The sequence below is a fragment of the Polypterus senegalus genome, chromosome 1, assembly GCF_016835505.1.
Source record: "Polypterus senegalus isolate Bchr_013 chromosome 1, ASM1683550v1, whole genome shotgun sequence".
Classification (NCBI taxonomy): domain Eukaryota; kingdom Metazoa; phylum Chordata; class Cladistia; order Polypteriformes; family Polypteridae; genus Polypterus; species Polypterus senegalus.
The window spans coordinates 144,964,208-144,986,934 of record NC_053154.1 but is presented as its reverse complement, the minus strand read 5'-3'; the positions used below and the strand labels follow the sequence as shown (position 1 = coordinate 144,986,934).

Genomic DNA, 22,727 nt, shown 5'->3' with positions numbered 1-22,727 from the left:
ATAAGGCCGTCCGTCGCTCCAGTCTCTACATTCCCTTCCTTGCTTCGCCACGTCTCCTTGCTGATAACTACAGCCTTTTTATTTAATCCACGGCTTCTCCGCTGTTTTATTGTTCATTTGTTACGATTATAGTTATTGTGTAGGTATTTTAGACTTACTTTACATTGTTCAGGTACCCATTTCCTTTATCATTCCAACCATACCCGCATTAACATGTCTATCGAGGTGATCACCATCGATCAAAGAACTGTCACTTACTGAGTGGTTTCCATGCCTGGAGATGGCACCTACCTTTTCCATTCTCTTTGTTACATATTGCACGGCCATGTCAGGCTCACTCTTGATATCCGGAGGAACATTGTGTCTTATGTATTGAATGATTGGGACAGGTTCAAGGTGTGGACTGATGACGGTACCGGAGGTAATTATACTACACAGGAGCACTATAAGAGTGAAATGCTTAAGCCCTTCACCTATGGTTATGCACGTGAGTTGATGGCTGCCGCTGAATTGTTCGGTTGTCGCTTTCAAGTGTACCGAAATGGCCAAATATTTTACAGCTTTCGACAAGCGCCAATGCCTCTTAAACATCTTAGATTGACAGGTGACGATTTCAGTAGTGGACACTTTGATGTTTATGAATGTTCAAACTCACAAAAGCTGGATGTGAAGTTATCGATGAAACTGGTTGTATACTTACAACGCTTGACAGATGCCGAATGTCTCTTCAACACAAGTCCTACAAATACTGTCGTAATTGAAACAAACCATGAAACTCAAACCGATTATGACAGCAGCAATCCAAGCTGTGAGAATTGAAACAAGATCACTGTTCACATGGCCAACTGTACATTGCATGCTTAAGAGTAAGCTCAGCGCACAGCTTGGTCATATTACAACCGGAGGGCTGAACTCACAATGTGGTATACAAGGAGATCCTTAAAAAATAATTATTGGTATATTTTCCCTCAGTTTAAAAAGGTTTAATTTTCTTCTTAATAAAAATTTTAAGGCAGTACTTCGCCGCTGCGAAGCGCAGGTATTTTGCTAGTATACTAATAAAAGACAAAGCCCTCACTGACTCACTCACTGACTCACTCACTGAATGACTCATTTGGCAGGCTCATTCCTTACAGCTTACTGACAAAAGATAGGCAGGTTTCATTTTGAAATTCTACGCGTAACGGTCATAACTGGAACCTACTTTCAACCATATATACGGCCATAACCTGCAGCTTGGTCGCCATGTGAGGCGGAGTTACATCCCGCATCATCACGCCTCCCAAGTAATTGGGTGCCTGCCCATATAAGGTAAATATTTGCAAGATCACACAAGAGAGCGGCTCACATGAACTGAATGTGAACGCAGTACACAGAGAACAAGGAAGAGCTCCAAAGAGCGCTGAACAAAAAACGCATTACACAATTGAGAAGGCAGCAAAAGAATATGAAGCAAGTGACACAAACAAGCATATTCATAAGTGCAGCTACTGCGGAAATAAAGTACTGTGTACACCTTAAGTTTAAATTAAGTTCGTAGACACGCTGCCACTGGCGTTTGTCATGCCTATGACGAATACGATATTCGCGAGATACAAGTTTAATGAGAAGACGTATTGCCGGGTCTGAGCTAACACTAAATAAAGCCGTGGACATCGCAAGATCGCACGAGATAGCACAAGCACAGCTGAGAACCTTCAATGCATGTACTCTGAGCGGCTCACGTGAACTGACTTTGCAGGACTGGGAAATGTAAACCCGTGCATGCAGTGTGTGATGTCTCAGATAAAGAGGAAGACGAGCTGCTTATTGATGCAGTAGGAAACGAACAACCCTCTGACGCTGAACAAGCCTTTGTACACAAATCAATAGGAAAGCAAGGTGTGAAGCTTAAGTTTAAATTACGTTCATAGACACGCTGCCACTAAATACTCTCTGGCAAATCCAAAACTTAATACCGGGAATGCCTGTTAGACATCTAGATTCAGGAGTACCGAATTGGGTAGTGATCACTTCGATGAATGAAACCTGTTCAAAAAATGCATTACACAATTGAGAAGGCAGCAAAAGAATATGAAGTGAGTAACGCATAAAAGTATATTCATAAATCCAGCTACTGCGGAAACAAAGCACACGGTGGAAAAGTCAATGTCCAGCTAAAGGAAGACAGTGTAAAAAAACCCCGTGCATGCAGTGTGTGATGTCTCAGATAAAGAGGAGGACGAGCTGTTTATTGATGCAGTAAGAAAGGAATCGATGAATAAAACCTGTTATTTTTACAACGGTTGACAAATACGGAATGTAACTTGAACACAACACATCCTCCAAATACGAACCTGATTGAAAGAAATAATGATAATCAAATGCTTGATGACAGCAACACTCATAACAGTCACAAAACAATTACATTGACAATCATGTTACGTTATTTTTAAAATGTTCCCTTTTCTTTTTCATAACTTCTTTAAGACATTACTTCTCCGCTGCGAAGCGCGGGTATTCTGCTAGTATATATATATACTAGCACATCAACATTTACAGATTTATTGTGCGGTGTGTGTGCTTCTGTGTGCTAATTTCTTTCCTTTTTTCATCTACCAGGATATGTTCTGGTAGGTAAAAAACAAGCTGCAGGCTATCAATTATAATTTCTTTGTGTGTGTGTGTATGTGTATGCCAGGGTTGGGACCATTCATTTGAATTGAATTCAATTGAATTAAGAATAAAACTAAAATTCCAATTCATTTCCATGTACCTCTGCGAGGATGGAACTGGAATGTAAGGAAACAGAACTGAATTCAAGTAAATTCCATGAAATTTCACTTTCTAAGATAATTTATAATTAAATAATCTACAGTACATTAAATATTATGAATCACATAAATCACAAACATAAAAAAGAAATACAGGAGTAATGTATGTTGTATACAATTATGCATGTTAATTTAAACTAAAAATAAAAGTAAAATATGAAATCTGATTGTCTCATTTGCATGTGTCACACTGAACATTAAGGTCACTAACAACATTTTCTTAAATTAGATTAAAACGATGTTTCAGATAATTCCATGCATGGTGAAGGTTCATAACTTTTGAATATAAGTGAAAGCCAATTAGGGCCCATGTTGAGTGAGATTGGAGATTTTCTGTGAGTTTGATTGGAAAGATTTTGACGGACTTTTGATTGCTTTTTGTGTATGATTTTGGACTTCTTTGAGGATCTGATTTGTGTATTAACTCTGGATTGCAATATTAGCACATAGATTTGGAATCCCTATTAAAATGGAAATGGCTGAGAAATCTGAAATTTCTGGGAAGACCTTTATGAAGGATCATTTTGATGAACCAACTCCTACAACTACAAAGCAGTCTATAAGCATTGTGGTATACCTGTTCATGGATCCAACCAAGCTATATAAAATTTTAAACTGCATCTTTAAGTTAATACTTGTACTGGTTGTGGACAAAACATCCATCCATTTTCCAACCCGCTGAATCCGAATACAGGGTCACGGGGGTCTTCTGGAGCCAATCCCAGCCAACACAGGAACCAATCCCGGGCAGGGTGCCAACCCACCGCAGGACACACACAAACACACCAAGCACACACTAGGGCCAATTTAGAATCGCCAATCCACCTAACCTGCATGTCTTTGGATTGTGGGAGGAAACCGGAGCGCCCGGAGGAAACCCACGCAGACACGGGAGAACATGCAAACTCCATGTAAGGAGGACCCGGGAAGTGAACCCGGGTCTCCTAACTGCGAGGCAGCAGTGCTACCACTGTGCCACCGTGCCGCCCGTGGACAAAACAGTTTAAAAACATTTACATATGAACAACACTTCTACACAAGAATCATGCTTACAGGATTTTATTTACATTGCTAATAAATTTGGAGGTTTGGTTATTTATTAATTTAAAACAAAAATGCTTCTGTTTATTTAATTGCATGTTTAAAATTGTGCATGGGAAAAGAAGACACAATACAATCAATAAGTAATATCAATGAAGGTGTCTGCCACTTGTATTCCACTTTCTCATCTTTTCTCATACAACAATGCTAAGTCCCAGAAATGTGCCTTTCCAGTTGCCATTATTTAATATCAGGGGTCTGTTACTGCAGCAACAATGAAACCAAGTAAAATGATCACAACCATACATTCCTCGACTGAGAACATTTCTGGCTCAGTTTGAAAATATGGAGTGGTTTCAGTTGGCTACAACCCTGGTCCCAAGATTTAAACTTGACTGGTACCTGGGTGGAGAAAGACAAAACATCAAAGAAACTCTAACAATGAAGGTCCTTTCACACTCTTCACCAAAAGTAGCAACTACAAAGGACTGATTTTCACCACCAAAAAAGAGAACAAAACATTTTGCATTTAAGCACACTGAAGTCCCATGCATATCTACAGAGTTTCCAGCATCTGTGGAGGTACCAAGTTACTCAAGGCTATTGTGCCATACTGAGTAGTCTGATCCTCTCCTGTAGTAGATGGACAACCAGAAACAGTTCCCCTAATTGGCTCAAATTGCATGTCAGTATCTAGCTATTCCTGTCTCATCTCCTCATGTAGAATGTGTTTTCAGTATTTCTGGCAAGATATTTAGGCCTGAGAAATGCAGTCTTAGTGATGTCAGATTTCAGGAAATAATGATTATTCAATGCAGTAAAAAGTGAATATATGTGAATAATAAATTAATTTGTGGTTTGAGACATATATCATGTGGTTGCATTTATCACATTGAACTGGTAGTCATATACTGGTATTAACAGTATATTCAGATACAGTACTTATGGCCAGTGGCACTTATCATTTATCCATTGTTAATGTACAGTTCCCAGTTTTATTTATTTATATCTCATCAACTGTTTTTCATACATTACGTGATATTTGTTAAGGCACCATAAAGTTCACATGTATGTCTCTACATGTAATTCCCAAATAAATGCTCAGAAACAGCAATCAATGGAATTTGGCAGAATTTCAATGAAATGAATTCCACTTCCACTCCAATTCATTTCCAGTTCAGTTTTCTGTAGTTGTTGTTGAATTCCAATTCCATTTCCTTGTTTGTACTGGAATTGTTGACTTCAATCCTGAATTGAACCCAACCCAGGTGCATGCATACAAATGTATATGTAAATAAATTTTGTATCTCAAAAGCTATATGTAAAATAATTTTGCATGGAAATAGGACTGGTCCCATTACTAAATGGAGCAGACTCCAGAATTCCCAGTTAAATTACAACAATTTCTATGGCAGTTATCATTGATCATATGATAAACCATTTTAAAAGGATATGAGGATAGGTATGGGACCAAACTGGAATCTGTAACAAGGCAAACAGATCGACTAGTTTGAAAAAAAATCAATCATTTTGCTAGTTATTGTTGTTTTTCACGATTCAGGACAGATATCTCTGTTAGAATTCCTGGTATGTAGTCATGTACCAGCGAAGATTTGTGTTTTAAGACATGAAAATCAGTTTCGAGTTTCAAGACACTTATATAGACACCATACTAAAATCAACTATCCTCAATGTTTTGAACATAACTTGATTGTGAATTTTTAACCCCATCATCAAATTTCCATTTACGTAAAAGTAAAATTAATACACTCACATTAAGAAAAACTTAATTTACTGTAATAAAATATTTTGCAAAGGTTACAACTAGTGAATATTTTTTTTTTCATTTTCTACCTCACTAAATACGAAAGAATGACAGAAGTCACACTCATTCCTCAGTCAATTCATTAATTTTCTTAATTTGATTAGTTGAATAGATAGTGACATGAAGCCAAATCCTATCATGTCCATACTGGTATAACAGCAGGAATGTGGTGCCCCTCCATCATAGTGGACACTCTCTCACATCCCCATACCCCCCCCAAACTCTTTAACACTGGACCAAACTAGAGACACCAGTTTAGCTAAAAAGCATCTTACAGAAATAGGAGAAAAGCAGACTACCACAACTTTTACAGTGCTGATGGCTGCAGTGCCATTTGTCATTAATTCTAATCATTAAAAAAAAATAAGCCTTATTAGTCAAAACACAAACATCCATTGAGTTATCATTGTTCACTCTGTAACATTATGCCTTTTGAGCCTATCTTGGCAAAAAATACCTATTGTCTGGAAAGGCTATAACATACTGATCTGTATTGCTATGCATTTGACTTTCTGCATACATTTTAATGAAACATAAATGGTTATAAAAGCCACTTTAATTTACAGACACGTCTAAAGCTTTCACCATTTGTTTATTCTTTATTGGTAAATTAAAGACAGTATGGAAAATGAATGATTGATGATTGAATTAAATAGTTAATATTGCCTCACAACACCTTTAGGTCTACAATGATGCAGATATTTTATTTATCTGTCATTTTGCCTTACTTGCAATTGATATCAACCCAGACAATTTAACATGAGAAAATATTTCTTGGTATTAACATTAAAGATAATATGGTGTCTAAGAAGAATATTTAATATGTATACCAAAAGGCTTATGAAGAGAGAAACATTAGGTAACAAACAATACATTCAGTTTACTTTGTGACACTTTCAGCAAATTTAATTTAAATTTCCCCTCTCTCCAGATTTGGAAATATTGCACAGGATAGTGAATTAGATCTAATATGTTGACACAATAATTTAAGATGAGAATGTCAGGTGCATGTAACTACAACCTTGAAATGTACTGCCGAAAGATTTAATATTTTTTCAAACTCCTATACTTGTTTGATTTTAGGGTATGCCAGGGATACCAGGAGAACCAGGTCAAAAGGGGATGAAAGGCACTATGACTATGATGGACATTAAAGGTAATTTAGTGGTTTTTTTTTTAATACATGGCTTATGATGTACAGTATAATCTTTTAAATATGTTAATGAGATGTTTTTTTTTAGGGGGGGCAATCAATTTTGAGTTTTCAAAGAAAGGAAGAAAACAAGACAAAGCAAAACAGGATTTTTTCATCACCTAATTTTTATAACACATGAAGAGAAAAGCCAAGCAAGATGACACCTTTTATTAGCTAACTAGATTACAATATGCAAGCTTTCGAGGCAACTCAGGCCCCTTCTTCAGGCAAGATGTAATTCAGAAACTGGAGTTCCCTGTTTTTATATACACACTAGGACAAGAAACAACATTGGTAAATCTTTAAATGAGAAATCTTAAATGTAAAAAATTTAACAGATTCATTCACCCTAGTACTAACACAAGAAGAAAAGTTCAATAAACCTGCGCATTTCTATGTGTCTAGTTAATTTTAAAACCTTTTATAAATGAGTAGCTTTAGTTAATTAAAACAATTAATAAGTAAATATTACCCCACAGCATCGCCCACACTCATTTCTTACATACAAATGGAATCACCTTTCATAGGCTTCTTCCTAAGGGTCCCTTATTCCTGACATTTCAATCTGGGACTGACAGATAACAGTAAAGAGTTTCCATTCAGGATGGGTAAGAACTCATCTGCATTGTGTAGAAGGACAGGCAACCAACCTAGGAGCTACCTTGTAATTTTTGGCTCTTAATTATAAAAACTGGCTTAGGGAGAAGGGATGCCTCGAGCTACCAAAGAAAACCTCAGTGGCATGGCCCCAGATCTTCCAAAAGGCAGTCTTGACCCCAGGCATGATTCAAAGAATTTCCCCAGAAGTAGAAACAGAATGACATTCAAAATCCACTCTCTGTAAGTATCCTGTTATGCTGGTGGATCAGAAATCAACTGGGCCAAAGGTTCAGTTGAGATACAGGAACTGTGACAAATGAGTGAAAAGAAAGTATAAGGTGAAAGGGAGTGTTTGGAGCTGTAGGAAAGCTGTTCAAGGTGGGAGAGTTAGCGAGTCATTGCACCAGACAAACAAGGATGCAGAGTCTGTGTTAGAATCAATGGTTTGGTCTGTGTCATTTCTGTGAACCTTGGTAATTGATTTCCTTCCAACTGCATATTGATTAAATTAAGTGATGAGTTTTATCTATTTAGATGTTTCTAGGTTTGCTTGTAGGTTAGGATAACAAACATCAGGTCCCCTATCTTACGTATCTCCTATAACATTTGGTGTCACTGGGTTGTATGTACTAGTTATTATAACATTTGAACATGATTTCTGGAATGCAGTTTGGTAAAGACTTTACAATATATTGCTTTCTGTAGGGACTGCTATATTAGATCTGTGTTGTTCAGACCAAGACGTTAACCTTTTTTTTCCCCTGAAATCATGATTTTCTTCTTTTCATAAATTCTAATTCAGGTTTACATTTCTGTTTTGGATCATTATTCTGCATGATTTAATTATTCAACTTAAGGTGTCAAATATTTCTTATAGCATACTGACATTTTTCTTACAGAACAGTGTGAAATGTATAGTCAACTGAATTACACATTACAGTAAGCTGAGTAACTAGCAAATTTTAACCACCTTCTCTTTCCTGGTATTTCATGACTGGCGTATGGTTGCTCTCAACATAGCCATCGTCTGGCAATGAGAGCTAAACAACTCTACTTTTACATCATCTTTCATTAAAGTTTTGTTTTGGAAATAGACACTGAATGCTGTACTTGGTAACCATTATGTCCACAGGTATCATAACATTTGAAAAGAGAATGTTTGTCATGAACTAGGAGTTGTGAAAACACTTCCAAAAATGCCCACTAGAGGGGATTATAACTGCCAAACCCCTGCTAGTAAACACAATCTTCATAAATAAAAAAAATACGTGCTTCACAAAAATTGCTCTTCTATAACAGTGAAGCTCCTTAGGAGCACAAAGGCAAAAAGACCCATTTAAATAATGGTCAAGGCAAAAAAAAATCCAAATAATTACAAAAGCTATGCAAAGAAACACTCACTAAACTCCCAAACACATTCCAAATGAACCACCAGAAACCTTCTGGTTTTATAGGCACAGTGGAGTTCCTGCTGGCGATTAGCAGGTGGCCCTATCTCTTTGAGGACCATCCACAACATACATGTAACATCACTGAGTTATCGAAACAAAAATACAATCAACAGCAAATAAACAGAAATAAAATGAATATGGTATATACAAAAGAAACCAAAATAAACAAAGACAACATAAAACATTGATGTGAATCCCAGCCAGGGGAGAAATCCTGGCTGAAATTAAAAATGTTATTATCATAGTATCAATTTTCAATAATGAAGTTGACAAGAGTATGCAAGAAGGTGTTTATGTATCATAATATTCACCGAATAGCACTATCAAAATAATTATCAGAATTACAACTATACGCAGCAGCTAATCACTACAGCTACAAGGCATTTTAAAACAAAAGTTGTATCATTGCAGAAAACATGACTTCTTCACCCAGGTATTGTTCTATTAAAATCATTCAAATGATCTCTTTCATGTCTGATACGTATTGATTTTTAGGTCCATTGCAGAATTTTTAAGACCAACCACAAAATGAAGTGTTTCAAGCAATACTCAATAATTTTGTGGCTTAGTGTGGACTAGATGATTGTCTTATACTGTAAGTGTGTTTAAATATTTAAGCCTCATTTATTTTTCATTATTTTTTTTTTCACTGTATGTGTTCACTTGTCTATTAGCTGTGGTTTTGTAGTATATTTTTGTTGTTGAAAAACAAAGTGGATGACAGAATTACATTTTACAGGTATTGGCTTCCAAACAGGCTTCTTGACTAAAGTACTATACAGTTCATTTCTATGCATTTTTGTTCTTTTTAGGTGACAAAGGAGAGAAAGGAAATCCAGGGTATGTTGGATTTGGAGGTGTACAGGGAAGACCTGGTCTTGATGGTCTCAATGGACTGATGGGAAAACCAGGAGAAACCGTAAGTTCTTTGAATATTAATAGGCATTTTCTGTGCTTGAATTGTTATTCTTGTATAGATATAAAATAGCACCATTTTTATTATGTACTTTATATACAGGGCATATATATGTCTGAAAAGTGAAGCACAACATGGAATTTAGGATAAACATTGGTGAAATACGGAAGTTTTCCTGTCAAGATAATTAAGACACTATTAGTTTTAGCTATACACAACACATACAGTATATGAACATTTCAAGAAAATTTGGTGGAGAGTCACGGACTTATGTAAAAGATGTAAATACTGTGAAAGGAACCCGGGCACAGACAGGCAGACATGTTGTTTTTCCACCACCACACGTTTATTTACAATATTTACACAATTTAAGTGCCACACAAACCCCAAACACAGTCATGGCCACACAATGCCTTCCTCTTCGGGCCGCCTCCACACTCTCTCCCCTGCTTTGTCCTGCTTCCACCCGACTCCAAGGAAGGGAGACGGCCCCTTTTATTTCATCCCGGATGAGCTCAAGGTGTATCCCGGCACTCCTCCCTGGACACGCCCCAGTGTGGCGGAAGTGCCGGCTGATCTCCCGGAAGCTCTCTGGGTGTCCCTGCCCCTCTTCCCCCCAGCACTTCCTGGTGTGGCGGCACTTTGGGGCGCCCCCTGGCGGTGACCACAGGTCCCTACAGGGTTGGGCTTCCAAGCCCTCTACCCGTGGCCTCCAAACCAACCAGGATGGTGGCCCCCACGTGATCCATGGTGAGCGTAGACCCTCTTCCGGGTCCCTCAAGGCGCCCCGGCTGGGTTGTTGCCCCTGGCATCCCTGACAATACTTATGTATGAAAGATCTGGGGATTATAACATGATGAATGGGAAAAAAAAATTAAAAGACTTTTAGCTGCAAAAAATATGTGCAATGAGCCTTTTTAGACTAATGGATGGATGGATGGATGGAATATAAACACATTATGGGCTATTTAAAAAAAATACATAATTTAGCAATAGTATTGTGTGTTGCTTTAATTGTATTAATGGGTAAGTTTGCTATTTTTCAAATGAAAGTTATTTTTTACAGTCTTATTATACATCAGTTTGCCAAGGAAAGTTATGTTCTTAAGTGAAGCATTTTTTATAAATGTAAATAATACAGTACATGGTCTTACAGATTAAATTGGTGTCTAAGAGTCACCCATACATATGCTTTACATCAGTGTTTCTCAACCATTAAGTTGTGGCCTGCCGCCATTAGGTTGTAAATTACTCTTGTTTATGATGGCAGTGGGCTGCAGGACTTCACAACTCTGACGATCACATCCAGTTAAGTAAAGGGAACAGCATGCTCTGATGACTTTATTCAATTTATCAAAGGGGACATGTCTCTGACAACTGTGCTCAAATAACAGAAGGGAATCAAGCACAATATACCACAGTGGACTAAATTGTTCGGTCATGAAGACACATATGGGGAAAAACGTTGCTTTATATGATTATTACTTTTGACTTCTCTATACTATTCTGACCATTATGCTTGTCCTTGACTTTGCCACTAATCCGTTTTGCCTTTTTACATTTCCCATAACACTAGAGGAAGCTAAAAGTTGCTTCCAGGAAGACTTTAGTCCACAAACTCTAACCCGTTTTATTCATTACATGATAATTAAAAGTCAGCTTGTGTTCCAATATACTGTATATGACACTTGTTGACTTTGGTTATTGTCTGTCCCATTTGGTGCCATTTAATTTATTCAGTCTCATATCATAACATATACATGCAGTTGTGTGACGCACATCTGGGAAACCAGAATATCCCAATTAGGAGATTTAATGAAAAGACAAAAGTAGAAAAATGGGCGTTATGGACACCTGACAAGGCATTGTGATTACCATAAGGAGGTCGATTGAAACTGTGAACACAAATTTCTTTTTTTTATCTTATGTTGAAATTCCAGATATGTTCAGTCTTAAACCCTTTTAATAGAAAGGCAATCTTGTGCTAAACAGCTTTATTACTATTTTATTTCTCTATGTAAAACTCTATCCACGATGTTTAGTGTAAACAGAACAAGAACAGTGCCAAGAATTTGTAGTAAAATTTATAACCTCCAATTCCCCTTTGTTGTTATAAACATACCTCAGCAACACAGAAGGCATGTTTTCAGAAACTGAAACCTAGGCCGTTTATTTAGGAAGTTTTTTAAGAATTTTATCCGCACGATTTCACTGTTGCCCTAGCATCCCCATTTCAAACCTCAAGAACAGGCTCAATATAACAAAATGCTTAAGAATGCAATTTCCCAATCATATTAATGGATACCAAGAGTGTGAAAAAATAGCTGTGATTGATAAGTACAGAAATTATCATTTGATGGCACTTGTTAATTTTTTTTTTTTTTTTAGGTTTTTAAAATTTGCAGACTGACATATATAAAGAACTATAATTTAGCAATTTTAATTGTATTGTTAAATTCATACTTTTATTACAATATATATATATATAGATAGTTTATAGACTAAAATGATACTGTTTCCAGCTTAAAAATTAATTCTACTTTTAAAAGCATGATGAGTCCATTTAACTCAAATAAGTCTTGCTTTAAGCTTTTTGTTTTGTACTAAAGTAACAAAGGTTGTTTAAATACTATTACACAGCCACAAATGTTCAGTAGACACTTATGCATGTAAGAAGTTCACGGGATTGTTTGCATGTGTCGATCATTCTACAACTACTACTGCTGCTCTTTTTTAATAGCGAACACATTTTAAATTACATATTAATAAATATTGCAAGGCATGCTGTGCCATATTTATACAGTGACATATTTGCTTCTGTTTCCTGTTTCATTCTGCTTTACAGTATGTTGTGATGCATAGCATTATGTGTAACCATGATGGAAAAAATTTGTAAAAACAGTAAGTTTCTTGCCACAGTAGACAAGCAGAGGTTGGGAAGATGGTTAAACAGAACCATTAACGTACAGTATGTAGTTTAGCATTACCTTAAAAGAGAAAATACAATGTAAGTACGGACAAAGCGGAGCAACTAAAATGCCGTCAATTAAGAATAATATCACTTTTATCTTATAAAGATATGATGTGTAAGAAATGTATACCATCTGAAAGAAAGAGATACAAATAACAACCAAAATTTTGTGCCTTAGGGTGAATAAAAGCTTGCCCTTAAAACGACAAATGAAAAATGAACCAGGCGATAAACAAGCCTGAAGGTCTGAAATGAATGAGTAGTCAAATTCAGGCAAGATTTCTTTTGAAATTAATGCAGCATAAGTGTGCATACACAGAATTTATGCAGACTTTATTGTATATTTCAATTCTTTGGTAAATAATAAAACAGCAGAGACTGCAGTTTTGGAAGAGTCTTTTGTAGTAATTTCTTCATGTTCATGTATTTGTGTTGATAATTTTAATTGTGTTTTCAGTCTGTGTTGTTTGTGTAGTAAGTTAATTGAGCTTAATTTTATGATAATTGTGATTATTCCATATATACCAAGTTATCTAAAATTTATAAGTAATGTTGCAGGGGTGAATGGTAAAGAAATACGCAGGTGAGAATGTGCAGGGGGCAAGACCTTGTGTGTTTTGGCAGCATAAAGGGAGGTGTGCTGAACACCATGGTGGTATGATTAGCCAGCTTTATTAATTTTTGTACATTTTTCTGCACGTATTTTCAATATGTTTGCATCTAATTAGGAACCTAATCAAAATCGAAAATAACACCACTTTTTCCATTTATGGTGAAATTAAAAGGTACAAAATATTTGCCACCTTGTTATCACACAATATTTGTTTCATTGTGAATGGCAGAAATTTTGGAGATGTTGCCAAGAACTACCCTAGTTCAATAGAAAGACCATATAAAAAGCTTTGCTAACCTCCCTTTAGTACCTCAGTTTTGGATAAAAAAACAGTATTTGTGCACAAATCTAATTTTTGTTAAAAGAATTCACAGTGTTCAAATTGCTTTGTTTCTTTAGACTTCAGATTTTTTCCTTGCATTTTGAACTTGATGATCAGCTTCCATTCATTGGTAATGACCCAAGGCCTGAACTCCTGACTACATTATGATCCCTGATTCCTTTCATAAAAACTTGGGGGCAGAGCACCCTGCTCACTTTGCTCACCCACCCCCGGGTTTGGTTTACCAGATATACAATTTAAAGAGATTGTTATTTTCATGGGAATTGTTACATATGCATTATTTTCACTTTTACTTTAAAACGTTTGTAAAAACAATACTTGTCCTTTATTTCCAGCCCCAGGCATGGCTAAATATCTTTCTTGCAGGACGTATAACGCTGCTCACGTTGTGGTTGGCTGAATGCATGCTAAGGAGATGCCATTGGATCATCTAATGTCTTTCTGCTCCTGCTGCTGGCGAGCTGCGTGTTCTGCTTGTCACTCAGTACATTGATTATTTCAAAGCCTGTACAGCAGCTGTCCTTTTGCCACTTCGCATCTCTGCCACTCGCGTTGTGATGGGTGGGGGGGCTGAACGCACGCTATAGAGAAGCGGTTGGATCATCTGCTGGCTTGCTGTTGCTGCTAGCGAGTTGCGTGTTCTGCTTGTTGATTGTTGCTGTTTTAAGAGCTGGGAGCACATGAAGTGTGTCTGCCAAAAGCTTTCCAATAACTGCTAGGTTAGATGTCCATTAACTTGCTTTAAATGTTGTCTCACTGCCTTGTCTCGTGTGACATCAAATTGATCACGTCTCGTCTCCCTCTCAAGATTTTTTTTATAATAGAGAGAAATACACTAACTCTCATTTCAAGAAAGTAAACGAAGTATATTGGGCTTAAAAAAAAGAATGCAAAGATGAACAGTATGCTAAGGAGAGCTTATTAAGAGGACTTTGTAAGTACTCACCAGGGGCCTCATGTATAAATGGTGCATACGCACAGAAATGTTGTGTAAGAATATTTCCACGTTCAAATCGCGATGTATAAAACCTAAACTTGGCGTAAAGCCACGCACATTTCCACGGTACCTCATACCCTGTCGTACACAAGTTCTCCGCTCAGTTTTGCAGACTGGCAGCACCCAGCGTCAAAGCAGTGCTACTGTTCTTGTGTGATTACTCATTATTTTCATGACGCGGCTTTATAAATACACAGAAACTAACCGCATATTGTTTCTTAATATTTATGCATCTGATTGTAATTAACCAATAGCAATTTAATGGTCCATGGAATGGTCAAACTATTCAAAATACCATAACTGCTTTAATATTGTTTCTCTCACTGCACCTTCTTCTTCTTTCAGCTGCTCCTGTTAGGGGTTGCCACAGCAGATCATCTTACTCCATATTACTCTCACTGCACCACTCGGAACAGCTGATCGGAAAGAGAATTATCAGTATACAGCATCAAGCACATGCTGCCTCAGCCATGCGTCCTATTCTAACATGGCAAACGCTTCAAATCTTTCCTGTATGGACCTCACAGTTCAGAAAAAGTTTGATCCCAAGAGCTCTAAACACACTCAATCAGTCCATCAACTGCTCCTTGTAGACCTGTTTGTACTTATAAGTGCAATCACCTCACTGTAAACTTGCACTACAGTTATAACATTGCACAACCTGAGCCACTTTAAAGAGCGTGTATTTATATATGATGAAGATATCATTTTTAAGATGAAATGCAGCAAAATATGTTTATTATATTATACAGATAAAACTTTAACTTCATTTAAATAATCTATATTGTTAATAATTATTGGACATGGTGTTGCTACGCTAGAAAGGATCTGGCGCTCCGCTCATGAATTGTTCCTGCTCCGCACTGTATGCTTCACTGGGACTGGCGTGAAGGATAGAATAATTAAACATGTACTATGAAGATATTTCAATGTTCCATAAAAGTTTTAAAAAAATCGCCGTTATAAGCTTACAGATGGCTTTACGTCTATTACAAAGCTGATTGTGTGGCGATCGGTTACTTGGAGAAAGAAAAGAAAGGACAGGAATTGGAGGTTAATACATCTGAAAGAGACATTACTGCAGGGGCAGCATTAGGCATGTGCAAACTGTGCACCTGCACAGGGCCACCAAATCCCAGGGGCCACCGTGCCAATATATATTGAATATAAAGCAGAAAAAGAAAATAACGACACATCTAAAAACGCACTGCTGCAATAAATTATTTCATTGAAGGTCGCGCACAATCACTGCACCACCATGTTCCCATGTTTAATAACGTACTTTATCTCCTATCATCATGAAAATGATATCACGTATACATTACAGTTATAGTTATTCAGAGAGCTGTTATATCACAAATGTAATTCACACACATAGAGCACTTAGAAGAACACATACCAAACAAAGCATTAAACGTGCTACTTTAGTTACAATAGGATTTAAGAAACTAGTAAATTAATTGATTTTAAGGTGAAGTTTATGATGTTCTACTTTAATGACAAAATAAACTATGTGATTAAAGTGGAAATTTTGAGATTGAAGTTGACATTTCATGCTTTTTCCCCACTGTGTGCCTTTTTTTTTCTCTGTGCCTTAATAAGCTTTCATATGAAACTCAGATGGTGGGCTACGACTCTTCACGGCGACTTTTATATCTGACAACTTCATCTTTTATTTCGGGCACTGTGCGACTTTGTGAACTTGAGCTTTCGAGTTTCTCCGACACGCTATGTCAGTCGATCAACTTCCTTTTGTTGTTTATACCATTGTTTAAACCAACAAATAGTATGTTTTTCCTTGCTTCCACTTGGTATTTGCTGAAATTCTTCCATTTTCCCTCTTGCTTTTCCCATTGTCTTTTCACAGAACACTGAGCTTAAGGGGTATTTATATTGATTTGCATATTCAAAGAGGTGTAATTCTGGGAGGAGTTGGGGCGGGACAGCAGGCACGTGCACGAGCGTTACTTTTCAAGCTGACCGGGATTTATGTAGCAGAAGAATGCGGAAGTTGGCGAATGCACAGATTTATTAATCTGGATTTTTCTGTACGTAAGCACATTTCACCTTTTGTGCTTAGGTCATGTTATAGTGTGAGTTCTACACACAGCGTTATGCATGAGGCCCCAGGTGTCACACAAAGCTGAGTCCCCATCAGATAAAGGCTAAGTGGTTAATCTAAGAGCTATTAACTGTTTTTTGTGTCTGTGTGTCATTTGTTCCTCCACCATTCCTCAGGCTGTTACAATGCATTGCACCTGTTAAGGAAGATGAATGTTTGAAATGATGGTTATTAACAATATCATGAAATATCAATTCTTTAAATAAAGAATTTTATTGTAGAATACTGGATTTTAGCATTTATTGTGACTGCATTGTTTATTGGGACTTAAAGTGATATTATATTTTCACTTAGGTAGTTGCAATGGTTTCATTTAACCAAAATAACACCCTAGTTAATCAGTAAAAGTTATATGATTGGGTACATTTTTCATAAATGATTAAATGTGCTGTCTGTTATATTATAATGCCATAATGAAGTCAGTGAAACATACTCTCCATGATCCCTTATCTTGCATCAATACAAATTTGAGAAGTTTTAACTGATCTAAAATGTGTTCGAATGACAGGATGATTGAATTAGAGAGTCCAGGAGTAAGTGAGGAAATGTGTCAGGTCAGACCTATTGGATGAACCCTGTTCTAGGCCAAACGTAAATTCTTCACTTCCTAGCCTCTCCATGCAGTTTCCGGGAACTGTAGTCTGAAGGTTCTATCTTTGGAATGTACACAACACTGCCATATAAGCCAAAATAAAAAGCAACTTTATCAAATAGTCTTTCGATGCTAGTCATAGTTTCTTCCCTTGATAAGTTCTGATATGCATTATAAGCATTTGGAAAAATGAAAAAGTAAGACATTTAAAAGTAAAAACTTTGCATTTTCCGTGATCCTGATTTTTCATTTAAAAATAATAAATGAAATTAAATACACAATTTAATCCTGTAAAAATAGGTTATTTCATCCTTCAGGAATGTGACTTTGGCACAGTTTCATGGTTTGTGTACCTGAGTGCTCATTAAATCTATGCAGTTGAGAGAGGAGAGACAACATTCTTGGTGTTAAATCGTGTCTGTTCAATGTGGGGTAGGACACTACCAATGACTCCATATTAAAGATCTTCATGAAAGGATCTTTGTTTTGTTAAAGTTTATGGTAATGACTTTTACTTGCCTTTTGAGGTTCTTTTTTTGGTAGGCCCTTTTAATTTCCTTTTCTTCTCCTGGTCAAGTCCATCACGACTTGCTTTTGTTTTCCTTTAGATAGCATAGTCACAAATGTAAGTGCCATAAGGTTGGGATGGTATATCAAATATATTTGATTCTTGTTTTAAAAATAGAATATTGTTAATTTTTCATTATAGGGAGAAAGGGGTCCTATTATGAAAGGAGAAAAGGGATTACCAGGTTCAGAAGGGCAACCAGGTCCAACAGGTTTCCGAGGCCCTCCTGGACCTGGAATTGCGGGCCCCATTGGAAAACGAGGCTTTCCAGGAGATTCAGGTCCACCAGGTATCACTGGTGCCCCAGGCAATAAAGGACAGAAAGGTAAGCGATACTGTCAGTATTCTTTATTTGGTGGAGCTCAGTTTCAGGTAATGCACAGTATACTACAAAGTTCACAAGCACTTTTTTATTTTATAGTTATTATTTCTGGATGTACTTCTTATAGAAGACCTATGTTCAGCTATTGCAGGATGTGAAGGCAGTAAATAGAAAGCTGCTCTGATACATTTTCTACAACCTGTTTAGGACTTTGGGGTAGCAACATACAGTATTTTTTGTAATATGCTACAAAACACAAATATCCTGTAAAATGTGAGTGAAATGGGTAAATATTGCAAATATAACAGACTTGTGTATATATATTTTGGTAAATACCCAATAATACCATTAAAAAATAAAAGTTTAACATAATTCTCTGTAATTAATAATTAGCAATCAAGATACAATAACTTTGTTGGTATTTTGTCAATTGAAACAGGAGATGAGCCTGTTTCACCTTGCCCACCTTCAGATATGACAGGGGTCCCAGGTCCAAAAGGATTTCAAGGAGTCCCAGGTAATATCGGAAAGTGTTTTATTTCAGATTTTAGACTTTAACTGTTTGTACTGCCACAGCATTCAAAAGTGGGATGGTTTTTATGAAGGTATAGTAAAGACTGAGGACAAATGCATGATGATGTAAACTGAGACTATCTAACTGATTTAACGTATCTACTGAACCTGCGTATAATTTTTTTCTGTTCCTCCCAAACTAATGGACAAATTTCCATACACCATGTTGGTGACTGGGTTTGATATTCAGGCTGGAAAAGATGAATGTTTCACTACAGTATTTTATCCAGCTCCCTTTTACACGATTAAGAACCTTAGGTGTAACATCCTCATTCACAGAGTATCAGTCACAATCTGCATGTAGTCAGAAGATGCGGTAACCATTACAGCAAATCCTCTCTACAGAGCATGGTCCAAACTACATCGCTTAGTTATGTGGGATTGTGCTGCACTGACATTTCAATTGAATTTATCTAGATAGCCATTTTCTTCACCAAAAGGCTAATAGCTAACACAATGTTAAAATGTAGGTAATTCTACAGAAAGCCATTTTTATCTTCCTTCACTTTCTTGTCCCATTGATATTTTAATTTCAGGTAGCAGCATTATCTTCAGTGCCTTTTTTTTAACTAAGGGTAGGCAGTATGTTTGTTTCAAAGAACGAAGAACAACACTAGTCATTTGTTCTTTTCTACACAAGTTTGAAACAGTCCTCTACTGATAAGGAATTTTACTTAAAGATATTTATGGTGAACATCACATTGCCACAAACACAACTGAAATGAAAATTAATTCGAGAAACTAACACATTTTGTTTTTCTACCAACATTCACATTTTAATATTCTTCTGTTTATCCCCAGTTTTAGTTTAAAGACTGTAAGCATAATTTATGACAAATGTACATAAAGCAAAATACTATAGGAGTGAAAGAGCATGGCCACTTAAAAATAAAAATCCTACCAATGTTAGAAAGTAATTTAATGTAGATAATGTTATAAAGGGACTGGCATGATGTTCATTGTCTATTTCTGCCCTCCACCTGCTGAACTGGGTGAGTGGGATTGAATATTGATGGATAGATGGAAGTCACAAAATATAAAAGCTGGAATATTAAGGAAAAAAATTACGAAACATATTGCAACCTCAGTATATAAAAATATCGTTCATAATGTATGGGTATCTATTATTTCCTTAAAGGTTCTATGTGTGTAAAATTGTGCTGGGCATTCACTGATCTGGAACTTTATAAAACTGCTTGTTGTCTTCTTTTCTGTTATTCAGGCGAAAGGGGTTTTCCTGGAGACCGAGGATTTCCTGGTCGCAATGGTCTTGATGGCCCAAAAGGAGAAAAGGGTGATCAAGGATTCCCAGGTGCACCTGGACTTGCTGGTATGTATGATGCATGTTGTATGTTCATGTAACTTAACAGAAAGATTTTATGGTGAAAAAAGCCAAGGTCAAAATGCTCAGTGAATGATTTAAGGTATTGTTGATGGGGGGTTATAAGATATATGTCATCATCTAGTCCTTCCATGAGAACCCTAAATACAAAGAGGACTGTTACATTTATGTTAGGTAGAATGCCCAGAGGGGGCTGCGTGGTCTCATGGCCTGGAACCCCTGCAGATTTTATTTTTTTCTCTCCAGCCGAGTTTTTTTTTTGTTTTTTCTGTCCTCCCTGGCCATCGGACCTTACTCTTATTCTATGTTAACAAGTGTTGTCTTATTTTAATTCTGAATTTGCCTTTTTATTCTCTTTTCTTCATCATGTAAAGCACTTTGAGCTACATTATTTGTATGAAAATGTGCTATATAAATAAATGTTGTTGTTGTTTCTTTTGAATAGAAAATTAAACATTTCAAATATTTGCTGTCAAGGTATTCGAGGAAGTACAGGAGAGCAGGGTGATACAGGTCCCGAAGGATTAAGAATAGATGGTCTCCCAGGTCTCCCAGGTCTCTCAGGTTTACTTGGTCTAAAAGGACATCCTGGAGACTCCGCCATCGGCAGTACAGGAAGCCCTGGACAGAAAGGCTTGCCAGGACTCAATGGCCTCAAAGGACATACTGGAGAACCAGGAATTCCAGGAATCAATGGTACTTTTGAAATACCATTTTGATTTTTATAATATTCACAGCTGTTTGTGTTTTCACAAACCAAATTAGTTCTTATAATATCATATTTATTATTTCTAACAACACATTTTTAGTTTGTGGTACTGCAGCACAGTGGGAGGTGCTACCACCTCATGTATACAGCATCCTGCATTTGAATTCCACATCCTAATATTGGGCTAATACTATGTATGTGTTCTCTGTATTTCTGTGTGGAATTACCTCTCACATCCTACAAAGAATTGGTAGTTAGATTGACTGGTGACTTTAGACTGCCCACTGTGTGCAGAGGTGGATTGTGATGGCACCCTGAGACCTAACCCTGCATTGCATTAAACGCATTTGAGAATGTTACATTTTTGGTGCATGCCAACCTGTTTGCAGAACTCTAAATCTTTTAGTTGTTTGTGTGTGTGTGTGTGCGGTCAAATGTGGATGTGTTTATAATTTTAAGTACAGTAGTTCTGCCCTCCTTGAAGCACAATTAAATATTGAAGTCCTATGATTACTTTAAATTTACTTTAAAAAATACTTTAAAAACAATCAACAAGCTAATTAAAAGTTCAAGCTCAGTTACAGGACACACTCTGTACCCCCTGGAGGTAGTAGCAAAGGAGAGAATTAAAACAAAACTGAGTGCTGTGATGAATAATGCTGTACATCCTCTCTCCGACACACTAACACTCAGGACTTTCAGCCAACAAATTATTCAGCAGAAGTGTGTCAAAAAATGCAATTGGGGCTCCTTTCAGTCCTTCTGTTTTCATTATTCATGCATCTCCATAACCAGCTACCGTAAAAAAAAAATGTCTCTGTTAAAGAGAAGCTAACTGAAATTTTAGTATGAAGATTCTTCAAAGTTTGTGAAGAATACATACATATTACTGCGGTTGGCTGGCGACATGCCCAGGGTTTGTTTCCTGCCTTGTGCCCTGTGTTGGCTGGGATTGGCTCCAGCAGACCCCTATGACCCTGAAGTTAGGATATTGTGTGTTGGATAATGGATGGATGGATACATATTATGAATTTATATATTTGTAGTTATTAACAGTCAAAGTATTTAAATCAATGTAATATTTTTTCTGTATAATACCACCCAACAAAAGTGTCCATGCATACAAAAAATGTATTGCTTTGTGAGTGGCCTTCACTGCTGTGCAAGTCATACCCATTGCAGAGGGTCTGGTCAAAGCCATGGAGGCAGGAGAGACGTTAGGGATTTAGATTAACCCGTTTAATTTCTACCATCCGTTCAAACCTTGAGTGGAAACTGACAAAACCAATTGGCTACCCTGTTAAATACTGTATGAGTGAAAAAAGGCCTTTTGGTGAATTACCTAAATTTCACACTGATAAAAATAAGAGAAATCCATCCTTTAGCTGAAGTAAAATTATTCTGAGAAAAAATGATTCCTCATCAAGAAATAATTAATTTTAACAAAGCCGCACATGCCACCTGAAAGACAAGGAAACAAAGTTACAGACATCTTCATATGCAACAGTGGAGATGACACTAAATCAAAAGCTCTACATACCCACTAGTTGGCAGCAATTTCTTACCACCAGAAGGAAGTCAAGCGAATGTGTGAATCCAATGAGTTGGAGTAAAGTGATCACTCCATTTAGCTGAGAAGCCTGCACTTCACTTTCTGGGAGGTAGAATAATCTCAACAAATGGTGGAATGCTGCACAGAAGAACTCCAGCTCCAAAACCTCTGCCTGCGTCCCA

The 22,727-nt window shown here is 36.9% G+C and overlaps 1 protein-coding gene across 3 annotated transcripts in view; it reads left to right on the top strand.

Annotated features, from left to right (window-relative positions):
• Positions 1-22,727, top strand: part of col4a4 (collagen, type IV, alpha 4) — a 165,641-nt gene that overhangs the window by 84,614 nt on the left and 58,300 nt on the right. For all 3 annotated transcript variants that reach the window (XM_039759708.1, XM_039759717.1, XM_039759726.1), the window contains 6 exons: positions 6,763-6,835; positions 9,738-9,844; positions 18,189-18,372; positions 18,809-18,886; positions 20,165-20,272; positions 20,762-20,980. In XM_039759708.1, coding sequence (XP_039615642.1) covers positions 6,763-6,835; positions 9,738-9,844; positions 18,189-18,372; positions 18,809-18,886; positions 20,165-20,272; positions 20,762-20,980 — 769 coding nt within the window. The remainder of the gene's footprint in view (positions 1-6,762; positions 6,836-9,737; positions 9,845-18,188; positions 18,373-18,808; positions 18,887-20,164; positions 20,273-20,761; positions 20,981-22,727) is intronic.